This window comes from Knufia obscura, assembly GCF_036327395.1.
Source record: "Knufia obscura strain CCFEE 5817 isolate CBS 148926 chromosome Unknown scaffold_6, whole genome shotgun sequence".
In the NCBI taxonomy this organism is placed as follows: Eukaryota; Fungi; Ascomycota; class Eurotiomycetes; order Chaetothyriales; family Trichomeriaceae; genus Knufia; species Knufia obscura.
The window spans coordinates 563790-583355 of NW_027042692.1; the positions used below are offsets into that span (position 1 = coordinate 563790).

The following is a 19566-nucleotide window of genomic DNA, read 5'->3' on the forward strand; positions in this document are numbered from 1 at the left end:
AGAGCTCCTCGAAAGCATAATGCTAGCAGACATCCGAGTGCAAGTTCAGCATTTGCACGAAGCTATGCGACGGCGGCCGAAGCGGCGAGAAGCACGGGAGAGTACAGCCCAACGGTCAACCTAGACCTGACCAGCGGGGATGGTGGTATCACGACTGTCGAGATCCGCCCCAGTTACCCTCATAAGCCGAAAGCCGTTGAGAACTTGCTAGCGTCTCTGCCAGGACTGCTTACTGACGCAGGAATGCCTGCCAGCGCCATCGATACCTTCGCCAACAAAGGTTGGGATCTGGATGAATCCGGTGATACGATTCATCGTTATGTGGGGGTGCAGTCTGAGCGGGACATGTCCTCGATTCTTGACCACATCAAGGCAGTGTCCAGCGAGTTGAAACACGACCCTCATATCCATATCGACGGCAACCAGCTCACAATATCCTGCACGACACACGTTCCACCAGGACTGAGCATGAAAGATGTGAAGCTGGCGAGGAAGGTCAATGACATCCTGACTGAAGCTGGAATCACGGGCGTCACACATACAGATAAGGCTGAGATCTTGACACAACGGCAAAGGGGAAGAGAACATAACATGGAAGCTATCAGGAAGGCGAAATTGGATTGTGGTTGTGGTTGAAGATGCTCAAGACTCTCCATCGCCCAACAAGAAATTCAGCAGTGTCTCTGGGGTTGTTTCAAAACATTTCCAGGCAAGTGCCTCATCCTAAGATCAGCCTCTAGCTATCACAATTTCCACCAGTCATCAGAAGCAGCTCCCACGACCCTCGATCTGCCACGTCCAATATCTATGAGCGTCGGCGAAGCATGGCTTTGTCCTCTTCGCTGTCGTCGGTCTACAGCAGCATAGCCCGCAGCAAGCGATTGCCGAAGACAGCTGGACTGCAAGAAGATGGTGTTAGGTTGGTCGTGGTCCATGTCAGGCAGGAGGCTTTGGCCAATCGTGGTTCTACTGTTGGTGGGTGTCATTGGTACACCGGTCACAATGTGGACTCCTTGGATGTCGAAAGTGTTCAGACCACTAGAGGCTTGGCTAGGTCTCGGAGGTTGAGGTACGATGGTAGGACTGTTCGAAGTTGGTCGAGGCTGATCGTACTCTGGCTCTGGTTCAGTCTGTGGAATGTCAGCGACGAGCTTCCCAAGGGCTGCAGCTTGGAAGGTGGTGCCTCACCTGTTCGAATCGACCACTTCTCCTAGCACTCATATTCGCTCTGACTGGATTGGAGTTTCTGTTCCCGGGTTCTGTTTGCTGCGAGCTTCTCCAATTCATGTTCAGGGGATAAGGCATGTTTGCTATGAGCAAAGATCGGAGGTGTTTGAGTCTCAGTAGGGCCATCGTTTATGTATACACAGCTGCAAGGCCTTGCATTTCCGTCGGATTCCAGCACAGGAACAAGGAAATAGATGCAGAAGGAACCATGATTGATACAAACAAGCAATTAGGGACATCTTTACCCAGCAAAGACGTTTGGTCAGAAGGTGAGGGCTTCGTCACAAGTCTTGTTGCTTTGTGACGGATTGTGTATACCTTTGAGGGTATGACGCGGGTGTGTCTGCCATGGCACAGGCCTCAATCGAAGGCAGCAAGGCGCGAACTCTCTGGTCGGTGAGCATTGTTGTCAACGGTTAAGCGAAGGAGATTGCGGAACTCTGAAACATGGTAATCTGAGAGAACAATGGAAGTAGCGGGCGGATAGAGTTGAATATATGTTTGACTCGAGGAATTTACTTCCTGCTTGGGGATAGTTTTGCTGTACGAGTAACTTGCTGTCAATGCCTCGATCAGTGTCATGTAGCCCGCTTGCCATTGCCGGGAGTGATGTATAGTTCCTACGCATGCTCTGGCCCCAAAGGGCAACACCAAGCTTGTCCGCTTGTACACCACGCGAAGCAGTATCATCACCGCTCATTGGATGACAGAAGAATGTGGAGCAGCATAGATCTTATCTGATAAAGCTAGATCGCGAGCCGCGGTCATCGATTGTGGTTCCCTCGCGGCTGCAAACAACACCTCGTCAACGCCCACTACATCCACCACTCCTACCAGCGCACAACTCATACAAGATGTACCTTCCCACAGCCCTCTACTCCCTCCTCGCGACTGCCATCCCCCACCTCCAAGCTCCCCAACAACCCATTGCCAATCCACAACCACAACCCCCCTCGCCACACCTCGCCTTCACGGAAACCCCCCTCGATCTCTCCCCAACAGCCTCATCCCTCCTCAACATCCCAACCCGCAACGAATCCACCATCCTCGCCCGCCGCCTCCTCGCAAAGTCCACCACAGGCATCCTCTCCACAATCTTCCCCCAAAACATCACCTCCCCATACATCCCCCACGCGGTCGCGCACACGCCCATCGGTCTCCCAGAGTACATCGCCTCCTGCGAAGAACCAACAGGGAACCCCACCCTGCTCGCCCTGACAATATCCACAAGCACGCGGAATGCGCTCGCAGGTTCAAACGTAAGTCTGAGTATCAGCTGGTGGGACGAATACGTCAAGCTCACGGGTGCTGAGCCGTGGAGTGCTGCGAATCTGCCCCGCGCAAGTCTGGTGGGGTGGTTGGAGGAGATTCCGCGGGAGGAGGTGGAAGAGAAGGGGATTGTGGGTTGTTTCACGGGGGTGCACGGGGATAGTAGGATGTGGTTGCCGGGGGATGAGCATGCGGCGCATAGGGGGGTGTGGATGAGGATGGTGGTTGAGCAGGTTTATTGGATTGGTGGATTTGGGGATAGGGCGTTTATTGGGTGGTTTGAGCCAGAGGTGTGGAGGGGGGTGAAGCAGGGGGAGTGGAGGGGTGTGAGGTTGCCTGGGGAGAAGGAGTAGGAGTGAATGGAGCATGGACAAGAGACGCAGATTTTAAGCATAATAAATTGATACCGAGACCATGACGGCACTGCTTGAGGTGTTCAGCGGATATGTCGCCACTCACCTGACTAGCAGTCTACGGTGCCCTTGAGGGTGATATGAGAGGCTCGGCGAACGTGGCGACTGGTGGGCTGTCAACAGCAGACGCCATTCCTCACTGTTCCTCTGCGTTCAGTTCGCCGCCGGGAACCCGTATTCGAAGACGATCCATGCGAATCCTTACGAATATGACAACTCCCTTCGACATCCTCAGCAGCACCACACAGCTGGCCGGTCATCACCTCGTCGGAAACGGCTCTGTCACCGGCCTCTTCATGTCTCCCCGCCTCTCTCCATTCTTTCACAACTGAGGTGTATCATTCAACCTCCTCCCGTCTGACCCTAAGCACACCCTGCAAACTCATCCGACGAAATCTCGACTAAGTCACAACCGACTCACCTGATCCGGTGAACGTGGCAACAACAACAACCCGCTCGACATTCAACACCCCTCCAGCACAATCAAGACCGAGCACGACAAAATCCACGGACCATAGGATATGCCAGGACAGGACAGCATGGGAGGGACGATCTCGAAAGAGCATGGCTGGAACACAATATCTACATGCAGTACAAGAATAGACCGGTAAAGGAGAAGCAGACAAACATCCAAACCTAGACTAAGGATCCGAAACAGGGAGAGAGACAAGAGCTAGAACACGTCCGATCACAGCTTCAACTCACAGGCAGCTTGCATGCCCGACCATTGGGTGAGGAGGATAATGCACGGGTACCACTCAAGCCCACGCGAGCAGAGCATTGCGACCTGATACTTGGTATATTGATACGTGAAGTGGATGTGTACATTCTGTGTAGTACAGGTTGAAAGCTGAACATTCAGTCACTTGATGTGTTGTAGACAAGATCAGGTATTTATCGATGCATATTGTGGTACCTTTCGTGTACTTCTTGACTGGTCGTTTAAGCCGACGCGATCATGTCTATGTGAGCGGCGTTTCATCAGAGCCTGCATGCATATTCTTTACGCTGCCTGCCACATGTACTGGAGTTTGTGCAAGGCTACATGAATAATTGATGGAAACCATAAGTTGTTTGCAAAACAAGTTGAGGAGCAGAAGTGTAAAACGAACACGATGGAAGTGGTGGGATCCGCAGGTATCGTGTTGTGAAGTGTAAGAACTATCTAATACTCGCTTGCAATAGTAATACAACTAAGACCACCAAGACCAAACAGTCTCTGCTCGCTTCTCCTGAACATCATGTAGGGGTATCATGTTTTCATACTGGTTTATTCCTGAAGACTGCGTCTTTGCACCCCAGGTCTTTCTCCTCACTTCATCATCGTAGCAGCAGCCACACCACCCGCGACGACAACTCCAGTAACAGCAACGGATGCGACTCTCTACTTGCTAGCACTGCCGCTGTCGGTACCAGAAGCGCTAACCTTGTTGGCTAGATCTGCAGCAGTGTTGCTGGCAGTGTTGAGGGCGTTGGCAGCCATATTTTGAGCCTGTTCAAGGTAGGACTTGCCCTGCTCTTGAGCAGCTTGTGCATTGGCACTCACAGTCTCGCTGGCGCTGTTGGCAGTGTCTTGGGCTTGCTGGCTGACATTGGAGGCGGTTTCCTGCACATTCTGCTTGGCGGCACCAGCATTCTCTTGAGCTGCCTGGCCGTATTCGGATGCGGTCTGTTTAGCAGCATCAGCATTATCTTGAGCTGACTTGCTGACGTTGGAGGCTGTCTCTTGAACGTTCTGCTTGGCCGCGCCAGCGTTTTCCTGAGCTGCTTGACCATAGTTGGATGCAGTCTCCTTGGTGTTCTGAGCAGCTGAGTCTGCTTTCTCCTGTGCTGTCTGGCCGTAGCTGGAGGCAGTCTCCTTGGCGCTCTGAGCATTGTCTTGAGCCGACTTGCTCACGTTGGAGGCAGTCTCTTCAGTATTCTGCTTGGCGGCACCAGCGTTCTCTTGAGCTGACTGACCATAGTTGGAAGCAGTCTCCTTGGTGTTTTGACCAGCTGAGCCAGCTTTGTCTGAAAGGGCCTGAGCATAGCTAGATCCCGTCTCTTTGGCGTTTTGACCACCGGCTTGAGCTTGTTGACCTAGGTTGCCGAGAGTCTCCTGAGCTGAGCCGGCTGCACCCTGGGCTTGAGTGGTAGTCTGGTGTGCAGAGGAGGAAGTCTCATCGGAAAGCTTTTGAGAGGTGGACTTGCTGTCTCCCGGCTGGGCTGAGGAGGCGACGCTGTCAGCAGTGTTGCTGACTCCTTCTGAGGCCTTGTCGAGGGTTGACTTCTGGGAGTCTGGGGTGAAGGTCTCTTGTGCCTCTGCAGTCAATGTTAGAGGTGTACTTCACCATTGCGGGGTTGTGGTAGGCAACACTTACTGGAAGACAAATCTTTTCGTGGAGCGTCAGACATGTTGAAGGTAATGGTCGTGATAGTGTATGGATAAACTGATGGAGTTTTGGAATACGAGTTAAATTCAAGGGTCTTGAGTTCAGATGAGTATTTGGTTGTAGGAGAAGATAATGTTTGGTTGCGAAGAACGATCTCTGTAGATGTAGGCAATTACAGAGGGGCAAGGAAGGCGCGTTTGCCGATGACGTCAAATTATTTCTTTCTTTCTTTCTTGTGCAGAAGGCGCGAAGGCTGCGTCATATCAATAATGCCTGTCGATGACATGTGAAAAACGCCACCTGTCGCGTGCCACAATGCCACAGGCGTGTACACTGTATGGACGGACGGCTGTGCGTTTCAACTACTGCAGCATCATCGCAATGGGCTGCAGTTTAAAAGGGGAGGATGACATGAAATTTTCTATCGAAAACTGGCACTGCTACCATGGGGTATCTCCAAACTTGATCATTTTTCCATACATTGGTCTAGTCGCTCCTGGCACCTTTCCACAACACCCTACTAGTTAGAACACCCACTTGAGATTCGGCGGAACATCTTATACCGAGCCCTTGGTCGCCGTTGGCCTTTCCAACACCTTACTTCTCCGTCATGGCGCGCTCTGCGTCTATTCGAGTGAAAGTTGCTTGCCAACCGTGCAGAGTTCATCGCCCTTTCCTCCATACTCTTTTGGCAGTTTTTCTCCAAGGCCAGTAACTTTGCTGTCGCCGAATTCATGGACGAGGAGACTGCCATTGCTCATAGGATGGAACTTCTTGATCGTCTTTGGTGCCACGAAGAGCTTCATCACTCCGTACATGAAACCCATGATAGCTTGAAGAGTCAGTACAGAGATTCATAGCAGCGGATATTCACAACTCACCTGGTACGTTGACGAAGAACTTCTCCCTCAATGTCTCGGGGTAGGCCATTGCAAGAAGCTCGACGGTCTTCTTGGCAGCGCTTCTGACAGCAGGAGGACTTCGCAGGAAACTTATTCGTTTGTAGTCATGGACCTGATATATTTTGTACGGATCATCGTCAGCTGTGATGGGTTTAGTAGCACTGGACAAGTCCAGCTCTATCATAGCAACCTCCATCAAGGCCACTCGCCAGTTGATGAAAGCATCAAGATCGCCGAAGCTCTTCTGAATATCCTTGACGCCGCCATAGATGTTCCACGTGAATACTGCCTTGTTGTCCGGCGACGCACCCTCAGCTGGATAGCTCGTGATGTAGCCAAGTCCAGCGAACTTGTCAGAGGCATAAGTCTTCTTGGTGAGCTCGGAAGGCTTGTTCGTGGCTCGCCAATCAAGCGTGTTCTTGAGTTGTTCTTTGGCCCTCGCTAGGTCTTGATCATTGGCATTGAGGTACTTTTGCAGAATGATTTGCGACGGCACATGTGTTGCCGGGTCGGCCAGGTTCACGCCCCAGATTTCCTTGTGATCATGGCCTTGTGCATACGCCCATAGTGCTTGTATCGGCGAATCGGCTTCCTTCTTATCCTCTGTGGCCTCGTCCTTGGCACCTGTCTTGGTTGCTTCTGCCGGTGGCGTCTGTTCTCCAACTACAGCAGGCCCTGGCGCGGCTGCAACGGCATTGGAAGCACTGATCGCAGCAGCGTCGCCACTCTGGGATAAACCTGTTGCAGCGGGTGTACTCTAATCGAAGCAGAGGTCAGCACTGTATCTTACGCTCAGTCATTGCGTGGCATAGAACACGTTTTTGCCCACCACTGTAGCCTTACCTCTTGCTTCTCGGATGACTTGCTAGCAGTGTTACTCGAATCAGGGACCACGGAGGACACTTCAGCGCCTAATGTGGTGTTATCCGGGGCAGCAGTAGTGCCATGCTCGGCTTCGTTGCCTGGCATGGTCATTGGTGATCGTTCTGGTACAGGGTCGCACTCCGAGGAACTCTTCTCGAACTATGATTTGAGTACGGGCTGGGCCTATTTCGGCGCGCCGGCTGGATCGAAGCCGCAGCAGTGGATCTGGGGAAGTGTGAGAGATTCAGCTGGTTAACTAGGCTAAGATGGTTTAGTTAGCACGAGCAATAGAAGTGTGTTGTGAGTTAAGCTAGCAAAGGTTTTGATCATTAATAGAAGCTAGCAAGGTGCACACAGCAAACAAGTCTCGAGACCCAGCACAAAGGCCACAGCGAGATGTGGCCTGCACGTCTATACCCGTCGGCCCTGCCGCATAAGTAACGAGCGCAAGGTGTTGAACCGGCATGTAGGATACACCAAGTTGTGTTAAAACAATGCTCCCTTCGAACACTTGTTTCGGATTTGCCCTCTGCGTACAAGAACTCTACTGTAGAATGGCAGAAACCATGGAGCTCGGTTCCAACAGGTAGAGTACCACATTGGAGAACGAGAACGTGGGATGCACTTACCACTAGCTTGAAGAAGGTCGAGAAGCTCTCCAGAAGGACGGAAAGCACTAAAATCGTCGCAGCCCAACAATGCAAGGGTCGAATCGATTATGATGAAGATATCCGCGGCGGGCTGAGGCAACAAAATTTTGAGTTTGCTGTTTGTCGTTGTCTGTTTCCGAGATCGAAACGTCCATGTCCGACGAAATCGGTCCTCACGTGATGCTGTTCGCAGACGAGGATTAAGGGTCCGGACCATGAACTTCCTCGAGCACATGCTGCGGACATCAGGGCTGTGGCTTGCACAGTATCCGCAAATTTTCTCCATTGAGTTGCACGACTAGCAGCAATTAATAATGGAGTGTGCAGCACATGCCAATTTCGGTATTTGAGCGAACCTCAAGCGGGACCTGACATAGCGATCAAAAACATGTGAAAATTAAAAGAGCCAGAACCTCGGGTGCAAGATAGCACCCAGGTACGAGAAGCGAAATGCCGGTAAAATGTCCTGCATGTGGAAGATGTCACGCAGTGAGTGAAGTCGGCCGAACAGGCATCAGATAATGCTAATCAGCCAGCAACGTGTATCTATTGTCCGGTCTATGTACGCCAGGATCTTCGCAGCAGAAATGTACCTCATAATATTCGTCCCTGTCTTCATTCATTAGAGCCCATCTCTTCATCATCGAGGTATCTCAACATGTGTTGTAAGGGTACAAACGACCACAAGGAGACTCGTGACTGTTCGTACGCCATTAGATCCTTCTATCCCACCTCTTCATTCCCAAAAAGCAAAATGCGCACTTCTGGGGGGTCTAGACCTCCACAGACGCGATGATATCACGTGTCGTAAAACAGTAAGCAAAAAAACTTCGAAAGGTTGAGATTCAACGTGAAATGTCGATCCCTGTGCGTTTCTTGTGGATGCCACGGAGGTGTTGTCAACCCATAGAGAAACGTATCGCGCAAATCCTTCACTTGCGGCACGGTGCAAGCTCACAAGCTCATTGTCAGCCATTCCCATTCCTGGCTGTTGGGAGACAAGGTCGAAGTTTTGCTCGGTTGCAGACTGGCCCCGCCTTGCATGAGAGATGCCATGGTCGTTGTGCCAGTGAGTGAGCTATTCGTCCTTGCTCGCGTTATGGGAGCTTGCGAATTTCTTGGTGTAGCATCCGCATCCCGCATTTCCTGATCGCCTTGGTTGTTGTTGGCCGCTATTGTCGGTAGGTTGTTCGTCGAGACACGCGACTGTCTCCTTTGACGCTTAGGAGTTATGGAGACAGTTCGTGAGGACGTGGCCGGCTGAATCGGCTGCTTTGGGGGTGCTGCAGCGATTGGTACCACTCCGGGTTTTCCGCCGGTAGTATTGCCCGCTGTAATGCTTGTAGGAGTCGTGACCACTGAACCTGAACCTGCAGACCCGTGGACAGAACCAGGCGAGTGCGAATTGTTGTCACTCAGCGCATGACCCGAGTTCGGTGTCGTGGCTGGTGTGGGTTGGACTGAGTTCTTCCTCGATGGCTTCTTCGACCCTCTCGTAGAGGTTCCTCCAATGTTGATGGTGTTTCCACTGCCACGATTTCGCTTTTTGATAACATCTGTTTTCAGCGAAAGTGGTCGAACCACGCCATGTAGCTTCAGGAAGAGGCCACAAGCATTGCACAAAGGATGACCTTCAGGATTACGTCTCCAGAGTGGCGTAGTTTGCGTGAAGCAGTTTGTGCATGTCGTTGGTACTCCATTGACATCTTGTCCTTTTGGCCCTGGGCTACCAGGCCTGGAAGGTGCCCTGCTTGAAAAGCCGGATGGCACTGGCGAGTTCACGCTGGATGGTCCTTGCTGATGGAGGGCTGGAGTCGATGTGGTCCTAGGAACCTTTCCTCTGCGAAGATCGTCCCCACGTTGCATGTCACTGACAGACATTGACGATCCGTGCGTCCGCAAGCCATTAGCATTCCAATCAGAAGATGTGCCCATCATCTCGGCACCACCTATCCTGACTTGCTTAGGCTGATGTGGCAATTTCTGCAAGTTCTGAAGATCAGAAATGCTAGGATCCCACTGTAATCCTGAATTAAGGTCGAGGGTCGGATCTCCACCAATTGTCTCGTTGTAGTTCTGCAGAAGAAGTTGGTTATCCTCGTCTTCGTTGTCAGAATCTGCTCCAAAATGGAACATGTTGTCTTGCCCGCCCATTGAAAACCCAGGCGATACTCGTCTGCCAAAGCTGGGGTCAAGGACACGATGAGGCTCGACATGCTGCTGTTGCAAAGAATAATTGCCCATAGACTGCCCTGTCAAGGAACCATATAGGTGATCGTTGCTATGATGGTTGAAACCGAAGTTACCGCTCATGCCCGGCATCATGGCATCTGGTCGTTGTGGCGCAACCGGAATGCCTCTCTGGTGCCGCAGATCTAAGCCCAAATCGCCGAAGTAGTAGGGCTGCTCGCTATCTTGCATGGGTTGTGGCGTTGAGACGGCAGACGGATAGCCTGAATGGGGCGGCGAATAATACTCGGCAGCCGAATTCAGAGACGAAGCTAAAGACTGCTGATTGAAATGGCTTGAGAAGGGTCCATGTGTTACCATGGGCGAAGCACCCGGAGAAAACGTAAAGTTCTGCGTGTAAGGCCCAGCTGAGGTGAGGATCGGATCATCAGGCATGTTGTAAGTGTCCAGGCTGAGGGCCAGCTGTCCCTGGGAAAGCGGATGCGGCTGATAATGTTGATTTGGCATGTCGAGAGAATAATCGGGAGCTTCATTGACGTTAGTCGTTGGAGGCACTTGAGGAGAGAATTCCGCTCGTCGTTTGCGGTTCTATTAGGATGTTAGCACATATCTGTGTGGATACGTCAAGCACTGGAAACATACGCTTCTCTCATCAATGCTCGTCTTGCGGACTCTTCGTTGCACATAGTCGAATTCCCCATTCCGCCCTTTATTTTGAATCTGCTTTGGCATCGAAGCCGCCGGCAGCTGTGCGGGCAGTTGCTGTTGGGCCTTCTTCTTTCTTCCAATAGGTATACCAACATGCGAATTGCTCTGATTGGCCATGTTATCAACTGGGGCCTCAGCTGCCAGGCCTGCAGGTGAAGCTACGGAACTCGGGACAATGAAGTCGTCTATGTTCATAACATCGTTCTGTTGGTCAAAGGTGCCTTGGTCGATTGAACTTCGAAGCTGCTGAGCGATGCCACTCGGGCCGGAGGGTACCTTCGCGGGTATGGCCTTCTGAGCAGCTCTGCAACCTTGTTAGTACAAGCTCGAAATGGCTTCGTGTGGACATACAAGGCCTGTTCCTTTTCACGGCGCCTCAAGTTCATAGCCATCATCCGCCATGTCAGATTTTCCATTCGCTCTTGGTTCGGTAGTCGCGTTTTCGTCCTGCTGTATAGCTTCCAAATTTGTGTCCCGAGAGGATCCTTCTTTTGCATTTCCTCCGGAGTTTCGATCCCTTCCGTAGCCCCGTCATCTCTCCAGGTGGGAAAGACCGTATCTTGCAACAGCTCACTTTGAGCTACTGCATCTGCAGGCGGGAACGGAATAGTGGGAGGAGAGTCAGCAGTTGCGGGCTGACTTTCTAGATTTGACGAGGTCATGGATTGTTTCGTAGGTGTTGGTAATTGAGATTTTCGTGCTGTCGCATGCCGCTGCAACGCATCCGAGCTCTGGACATGCGGCAGGCGTGAGAAGTCCTGTGTCGTTTGTAGGGCGGGCGTTGCGCGCAGTGCAGTTACTCCCCCTCGCTCGCCATGAAACCCTGACATGACCTTCGACACAAATTCTGCTGTAGGATATGAAGTAGAGAGCTTGTCCACTCTGAAAGCTCTACAATTTCATTATGCGTGTATAGGATACTCAGAAAGATCGGATGTCATCACTATTTTCGCATACAACAGGGAATATGGTTCGTAGCGAATAATCGTGAAAGAAGTGAGCAGTGAAGAAGCAAAAGCCGAGTCCCAACTGCACTGCAGTCGCATGCGCAATCCAAACGTGCTCCGTCAGGGTGGGAACAAGTGTGGGTTTGCCACAGAAGAATTGAGGGAAATCGAACCGTTCACAGGACAAAGAGGCAAGCAAGAGCTGGAGGGACAGGGCCCATGGGCAAGTTGGTGGTGCTCTAACTGTGGAAATCATGGGACTCGGGCGATTCTCGAGAGCGAATGAGAGATTACCCAGCGTGGGATCATTTCAATATTCGTGCTGGTGCTTGCTTCGAGACGGAGCAAGACAAGGTTCAGCTCGGCCACCATAATGCACGCCATGTTTGACTCGTTAAATAATGGATAATTCTGGCCGAAACGCCAGCTAATGCGCACTCGCTGGTCAGACTTGACGAAAGGGCCCATGGAAATCGTCTGCGATGCATTATTTCGGGCTGCCAGCATGAATCAGTGGCTCTCCAGCGTGGGCAGGACAGTGGGTTGAACTCGGCACGCGATGGCGCTACTAGCGAGGCTAAATCGTCACTATGCTGAGATGGTGTCAACGACTCTCAACCATCAATGGCTTAGTGCTTCGACTTGACCAATGCGAGTTTCTTGCTTAGAACCACTGGCTCCAGAACGAGAAGGAAGGCGTGTCGAGGAAATGCCGAGACTCAGGCCTGGCAACACCGAACAACGAGCAAGGTCGTGGGTACCTTCACTTAGAGCCGCTGCATGCCTGCTTACGAGCTCGAGTTACAATATTTGACAGGAAGGACACTACATATCTTCATTGTCTTCTGGTATAGACAGTCTACTATTCTGTCCCGGCGCCAATCAGCCATTGTGCCGGACGAGGGAGGAATACTGCTGCTCTATCTGTTTGGTACAGATTGATCTTTGTGCAATTCAAAGATGATCGAGCAAGCGTAGCCAGATGTCATGGTCCTGGAAAACTATTCCACGATATGCTTGTTGTGTTACTGCACAGTCCAGGCTGATGGTGCCGGCATTCGCAGGCAGACCGGCATCAACCCGCACCTGATGGGTTGAGATATAGTTATGTCCTGCAAGAAGATGTTGTATACAGTCAGTACCGTACAGCGTGTACATTATTGTTCACGCGAGAACGACTATGAAGCAACTTGTCGAACTTCATGCACACAAATAGTGTCAAGAGACGTGTTTAGAGGGAGGAATTTAGCCGCGAGCCACACTTTGTCATCTAGTCACGGATCTGGTGTGCGCTGCATGCGTGTTGCTCTCTCGCCTAAAAATCTCGTGGGATGTTGCTTGCGTAGGAATATCAGACTCTGCTGTGCCTATCCAGCCGTTGGTAAAGTAGTGTGACCCGTAGGCTCGCAGTCTACTGGAGACGTCGGTTTAGACCATGGTGCCCTGCCTGACCCATGCGCCGACTAACAGCAACCTGCTTCTATCGTGGTCCTTCGGATCCTTGCGTGGAAGCTCGGAGCTACCATAGCATAAACCGGATCTGAATTGACTTCGCAACGACCAAGTAGGATAAACGGGGCCGTTCCGAGCTTAACCATAAGGAAGCGTTTATGAAGATGCCTCGTTGGGACCTCGGACGTCTATTCACGAGGCAGAGCGAGTTGCTTCTGTAAACGAATTACTCATTAGCAATCTCATTATTTACACGCGACATATCACAGGACTGCACGCGACGTTCATCCCGCGCTTTGGAGGAATACCAGATGCTTGTTGACATGCAGCCGATACCTACGAGGCCTCTACTCTAGTTCAAGGATCTCAACGGACCACGATCCATTCTGCTACTGCGACCTTGGCGCCAATAACAGAGCAGTTCACAAATAGTGGAGGCCTCCACCGTGCTTTCACCTCTTGTAGCTCGAGCTATCGCGAGAACTCGGGACCATGAGGATCGTGGTAGAGTGACAGAAGGGCTCAGCGGTGGCTCGCATATCTGGTAGCCATCGCGGTAGATGGAATGCACTTGGAGGAGGCATTCAAGACGCGGGTTGTGACTGCCCAGCATCTGCAATTGTGCGATTGACGAATCATCTATCTCACTGAGCACGAATAAGCGTTTGCTGGCAATCGAGGATTCCCGTGGCCTGGGGGCCAGTCGCAGATATGATTGGTTACTAAACATAATCATTGTGGCCTCCCTGCCCAGGGTGCGGAAGGTACATGCACGTTGACGATGGGTTGCTGATCAACCTGGTCCGGCATGCACTTGGTGCATGAACCGTACGTACCAGAACCACAGCGGTCGATTTGCAGTACTCTACGGAGTACGCTTCTGGCAATTGCTCTGAGGATGTCATCATGCTGCAGTGCGGCGGCTTGTGGCGATTGTTCCCTTATGCCGATTGTTCCCTTATGCCGCTGTTCCGGTGCGAACGCTCTGTCGCTCTGTCGCTAGTGGTTCGACATCTTGAGCCTGAGAAATGATCTCCCGATGAGACACGCAGTATTTCAATGCCATTGCTCGGATGAACTTGTTCGAAGGTACTCTAGGTGATCTAGGGATCTTCAGGTCTTCGCAGTAACGATGCGGCAGATACGTCAGAGACGATCTCGCGAGGTTCACTTCGGATACGAGTATGATTCGACAAGATGCTGATATGTTGGAAATAGCTGAATATAAGCACTTGCCTAAGTACCTTCGCTTGTCTGGAATTATCTCCCTAGACTTCATTACTGTGATGCAGATACCAGGATATCGTGGTCTATGTTAATACTACGAGAAGTCTGTTATTCGTGCTCACCGAGTCACCTGCAGATGACCTTACACCAAAATGTTCATCCTACTCACATTGTTGTTATCATCGCAGCAGGTCTCGTGCTCGAAAGCGACAAGAGGGGCGGCGATGGGTCGGAGGCCATGGCTGCTCCATGGCTTGTTGTGGAGCCATACACTCCAACACAATCTGACTGCGGTCCGTACGGAGAGTCTGGCGCCAGACTGGCCAAGGCTAGCTGGCACTTAGCACCAGTAAGGAGCATGATGTGCGTACGGCCTTTCGGCGTTGCTCGCTATATCGCCGGCGCATGTACATTCGTGTACATGCGGCGACGCGAGTCGTGCTGTTGACAAGTAAAGCACCAACTCTCTCATAACTGCCAAAACGATCTTGCGGTCAAACTGATAGAGTGTCAGCACAATTGTTCATGGTTTCAAATGGCTCCGGTGTTGCGCTTGCGCATTTTAAATTCGAAGCTCGAGGAGCAGCGTTCGTGCAGGCATACCCCACGCTATAGGAAGATCCCGGAGTCTTCAAAATGGCATGTGCTTTTTCTGAGCGTAGACTCGCATACCTGACATATGCACCTCGAGTCGAGCTGCGCTTGGGTTCGGTGCGTAAGCACGATGTCGATGCTCATGCCAATCTTCTCATTCTTGACTGTCTTACCGGACGGATGCATGATCCGCGACAGCATACGTTTCTGGTGACACAGTGCAAACGAAATTGGAGGAGGCCGTGATCGTATATTTGAAGACCGGGTAGAGGCGACCTCCCCGTGTTTTGTACTTCTCTGCTTTCTGTGACTGTCGCGTGCGTCAAAGGCATCAAGTCGTCCCCAGGTTTCGAGTGTTTCATCGTTCTGCTCTAAGCCTAACCGAAACTTGAACGTCAACGAAATGCGAAAACACGAGTAGACGAAAGGGCGCAGGAACTGTTTACTTATACATAACAATGCTTCCAGGGGCACGTGCTGCTAAGCTGAATCGAACACGATAAGGGTTTCTGCGCGAAGATACGACCGCACATTCGCTAATCTCCTTCCCCAACTTCGCACGCGCAAGGAAGCTGCCGTCTATGGTTATCAGGAGGTGGTTTTTCTAGCAGACATGATTCGACGATCAGGTTACAAGGCTCGTGATTGATGCTTTTAGGGTCGAAGCTATGTCGAAATAAGCTCCAACGCAACGTTGATATCAGCGCCGCGCGTGTCGAGAGCCAGGAGGCCTCAGGTATTCCTGTTAACATCAGACCTTGTTATCTGATCAGTTTTGTATTGATTTGATCTTGCCAATCATTGCTCAATGATTCACGTAATTCTGTGTTGTCGTGTGCCGAATCTGAGCCACAATTCCGGTTGCAACTCGCCATCGCCATACGAATTGCAGTGGCCTAATCCTGTCGACCGCGAAATTGTTGAGGGTATAGTTCTGCCGATGGCCGGTGCTCTCGAGACGGGAAGAGAGTGTATTCTTGGATCCGCCTCACCTCATCTCGGGCCCTTCTCTAGATCTTGCACAACGCAGCAGAGATAGTTTGGATCTGGAAAGATTATGACCTCCTGCCGCTTTAGTCTTAATCGAAGCAATTGGACATCATCTTCTGCTTGGCTCTTTGAATTGCTGTCCGTGCCGCTCCCTGCCTGATCGTTGTCCACACCGCCCGGTCTTCCAGCGATTGAGCTGTTCTCAGTATCAATGCTTCGTACCGACTCCCCAAGCACTGCAGCTGCAGCCACGAAAGCATATATGCTGCTTGCCATCGCCTGAGCTCTGGTGAGCTTTGGCTCCTCCAGCTTTACACTTTCTTCCTGGTCTTGCGCAGCATTCTCTCTTGTCCCACTTTGGACTTGGGCTGGAGTGTCTTCTGCTATCGAGCCAGATACTTTGATGATAGAGCCATCCTTCCTCGATAGAATCAGCGTCGATCGCACATTTGGCCGTTTCGTAAGGTTTTGCAGGATTAGGTTCACCGACGGTGCGTCTTCTGATCCTTGTCTGCCACCATCAGCTACCACCAAGAATATTCATCTGTGTCACCCACTTTGCCATCGACATAATCTTTCGGACTTCGTCAAGACGTGAACGAGAACTGGTCCATTGGCACCGCTAGGACCATTTCCTCAGCGAAAAGTGAAGTATCGCACCCTCGTCAAAGGTGATCAGAAGCGATCACTGATGTACGGTGAAAAGTAAACAAAACCGCAGGACGAAAGTCTTTTGTATCGTCAACTCCACCTTCGCGGTTCGGCCCGAAGTGGGCCGCCGCTTCGGGTTACTGACCTGTTTTTGCCAGCCCTATCAAATTTTATCCTCCTATGCGAAACTCCTGACACCCGTCGCCCTCGATATAATCGGTCAATAGAGTCTTGCAGATGCTCTGACGAATCAATGGTTTCATGCGACCATCAGCAGTCCGTGATCAGACAAGATGGGGGCTAGCGCAAAGAAAAAGAAGGAGAAGAAGAAGGACTTTCAAAAGCCCAAGTTGAAGGTAGGCAAGGCAAAGCCACAAGCAGCTAATGCGACATCTACGAGCTTCAAAGCTAAAGCGATTGTGCTCAACCAACAAATCAATGCCGATGCACCGTCGCAGAATGCTCAATTCCTTCACCATGTGTCTCTACTATCCTCTCGCGTGGACAGTCAACGCAAAGAGTCACTGGCGTATCTAGCCTCGACACTTGGCGGTGGTGTACGAACAAAGAGCCTACCGATGCCGACTGAGGCATTGCTCGAAAAAGCGATGCCTCTTATCCTCGACTCGAGTTCCGGCGTCCGTACTGAGCTTAACAAGATGCTGCAGGCATTATCACCGACCGATATTGGCGACCACATCACAAAAATGCTACCATTTATCCGCGCAGCTATGACGCATTTGTCACAGGATATTCGGAAGACGGCTCTTGATGTGCTGTCTTGGCTGTTGAACAAGGCCGGCCAGGATCTTGTATCATCGCCCGGTGGATGGTCAAAAACTCTCGAATGCTGCTCGACTCTCCTGAATTGGAAAAACCTCGCTCCGAACGACACCTGGTCTGCAAGCAAGACTAATTTCCGAAGCGACACAAAAGCTATTGCGAGGGCAATGCAAGTTGCTGAGCAGCTTCTCTCCGTCGGTTTGCTCGCTCCATCCATTGAAGACAAAGAGAATCAACATGACCCGGGAGCATATCTGCCTTTGTGGGACCACGGACATCACCAAATACCGACAAAAGCTAGTGCGTACGGGTACCTTAGCCTATTTGGCAAGCCAGTGGATGATGATAGCCGCATGCTGGAGGATCGAGAAGAAAGATTACTTGTCTTCAACGATCGGTTCCGAATAGGCTTTGCAAAAGGCATCGGTGGAGCAAAGAAGGAAGGCGGTGATATTGGTCGGATCGCCGGACAGCTTTCGAAGACGCTTGAGCTTGCATCTAAGGAAGACTGAAAGCCGGCATGAGCTAGCTATCAGCCCGCCGTATTGGTGGCACGGTCACACTTGAGTTTCAATTACGATCGCAAACATTCGATGTGACGAATATGGAGAGCAGAGGCTGGGTCAAAGCTAGCCAACAGCATCAGGTCGTTACGGTGCAACCAAAGTAAAGAGGGAAACGGTTTTGCCTAGGTCTCCCATCGTTTGCGGCGATACTTGGTGCTTTGGCCGCTGGCATACCACCGGAACACGGCGAATGCGAGTCACTCAGGACTCAAAACTCAAGGCTGCTTGACATGCCATCCACGCGACCATCGTGCTCAGTGGAAGCTGGTGATACGAACGGTTTTCCAGAACACCATCAACCTCACCTCCATTAGAAACTCCGCAGAGAAGATTGCAAGACGGCAAAAGTCAGTCTCCATATCGCAACTCTACCAGTGAAAAGCCTCCATCGAACTCAACGAATGTGCAAGCCAGGTTTTTCCGATAGAATTCTTCAACGATGCCCCTATCGACATATCAAATGCTCAAGAACGTCACACATTCCTAAGTGAAATCGCTACAGTCAGCATGCATCCAATTTACGTCACTCGTGCTACGAGCACCTACCGAGGCTCTCAAGAGCCTCTGATCGCGTTGCATCTGCCTAGAGGATGGAGGAATTGGCGAGACCAGCAACATTCAATCCACAGGAGGAGCATAAGTAGACGGAGTATAACGTCGGCAGCACCCCCAGACCCACCAGCGGACTATATATCGATACGATAGAAGGAAGATAGGTCCCCTTGCGCAACATATGCTCTAAGGACATCTATCTCCTGGGCACGCAATTCTCCGAATTTGTCATTTGAAAAATGGAATAGGCGAGGATGCGTGTAATTAACGGACCCTTTCTGCTGTGGGCGGCGAACCTGCGTGTGCTCGGACACTATAATTACATGATCGGGCTGCCAAGCTTAGCCTCTGCTGTAACGTCTCGGGCGCTCGTAACGGTATCAACGCCTAGAACCATATCAAATGACAAATTCGGAGAATTGCGTGCCCAGTAGATAGTCCTCCATCGATAGAGATACAACTCCCAATAACAAATACAGCCACGTTGTTGGTAAATTCACGGTTTGATCGAGAGCTTTGCAGGTACACATTGATTCCCCGTTGGCCTCTCGCTGGTCACTGTCAATGCTCCTGTGTCAGTCTCCAAATCCGTCTTTGCGCTTAAGCACATGGTGCACCGCAATGCCAGGTCTGAGAAGAGCGATGGGGTGGCTAGCACAGACCCTGTCTAGACCCTCAGCTATCAGCAGCTTCCATGGCGCTCTCCTCCGAGTGCTGAAGGATGCTCGTGGCGCCTGGGAGTTTCGGTTCTGGCTGCTCTTGCGGTCTTTTCCACGGGTACCTGCCAGTAGTTCACACTCAGTATGGGAAACTTGTCATGTGTCAGGTAGGTACTTCGACCACACAATACATCTATTTACCTTCAGTCCAACCTTGACCATCCGTGATTGCACGTCTGCTCAGTGATGTGTCTCACATTTCTGTCGGCTTGTTCACAGACTTCATCAACAAATCTTGCGTGCCTTGATTAAACAACTTGTAACCTGCTCTCCAGCTTTTCGCCTTGGCACATCTTTATTCATTCGAGAAGGAGATGCCTTCTTGTCCCTCTTTGCATAGTAGACGACATCTGTTCTGACCTGGCTCCAGCGTAATTGCTTTCATTTTGAACTCAGTTCATCATTGGTTTCAACTTGAACGAGCCTCGCATCAACTTTATTATGCTTGTGGGCTGTATCTGGCCGTTTCGAGTTGTTCAGAGATGTTTTT

At 51.2% G+C, this 19566-nt stretch overlaps 7 protein-coding genes across 7 annotated transcripts; 3 read left to right on the plus strand and 4 right to left on the minus strand.

The window, feature by feature from the left end:
* Positions 1-243: 243 nt before the first annotated feature.
* On the plus strand, positions 244-636 carry PMZ80_005702 (uncharacterized protein; the record flags this gene model as incomplete). Its single annotated transcript, XM_064874119.1, has 1 exon — positions 244-636. The coding sequence occupies one exon, from the start codon at positions 244-246 to the stop codon at positions 634-636; it is 393 nt and encodes a 130-aa protein (XP_064729841.1).
* Positions 637-2081: 1445 nt separating this feature from the next.
* On the plus strand, positions 2082-2849 carry PMZ80_005703 (uncharacterized protein; the record flags this gene model as incomplete). Its single annotated transcript, XM_064874120.1, has 1 exon — positions 2082-2849. One exon carries the CDS (start codon positions 2082-2084, stop codon positions 2847-2849), a length of 768 nt encoding a protein of 255 aa, XP_064729842.1.
* Positions 2850-4293: 1444 nt separating this feature from the next.
* Positions 4294-5303, minus strand: PMZ80_005704 (uncharacterized protein; the record flags this gene model as incomplete). The annotated part of the gene is made up of 2 exons (XM_064874121.1): positions 4294-5210; positions 5270-5303. 2 exons carry the CDS (start codon positions 5301-5303, stop codon positions 4294-4296), a joined length of 951 nt encoding a protein of 316 aa, XP_064729843.1.
* Positions 5304-5907: 604 nt separating this feature from the next.
* Positions 5908-7152, minus strand: SFH5 (Non-classical phosphatidylinositol transfer protein (PITP); the record flags this gene model as incomplete). The annotated part of the gene is made up of 3 exons (XM_064874122.1): positions 5908-6113; positions 6163-6940; positions 7027-7152. The coding sequence occupies 3 exons, from the start codon at positions 7150-7152 to the stop codon at positions 5908-5910; spliced, it is 1110 nt and encodes a 369-aa protein (XP_064729844.1).
* Positions 7153-8651: 1499 nt separating this feature from the next.
* On the minus strand, positions 8652-11257 carry GAT1 (Sodium- and chloride-dependent GABA transporter 1; the record flags this gene model as incomplete). Its single annotated transcript, XM_064874123.1, has 3 exons — positions 8652-10475; positions 10530-10899; positions 10947-11257. The coding sequence occupies 3 exons, from the start codon at positions 11255-11257 to the stop codon at positions 8652-8654; spliced, it is 2505 nt and encodes an 834-aa protein (XP_064729845.1).
* A 4551-nt stretch (positions 11258-15808) lies between these two features.
* PMZ80_005707 (uncharacterized protein) lies at positions 15809-16376 on the minus strand (the record flags this gene model as incomplete). The annotated part of the gene is made up of 2 exons (XM_064874124.1): positions 15809-16316; positions 16363-16376. 2 exons carry the CDS (start codon positions 16374-16376, stop codon positions 15809-15811), a joined length of 522 nt encoding a protein of 173 aa, XP_064729846.1.
* Positions 16377-16749: 373 nt separating this feature from the next.
* IPI1 (rRNA processing protein) lies at positions 16750-17751 on the plus strand (the record flags this gene model as incomplete). The annotated part of the gene is made up of 1 exon (XM_064874125.1): positions 16750-17751. One exon carries the CDS (start codon positions 16750-16752, stop codon positions 17749-17751), a length of 1002 nt encoding a protein of 333 aa, XP_064729847.1.
* Between the last annotated feature and the right edge of the window lie 1815 nt (positions 17752-19566).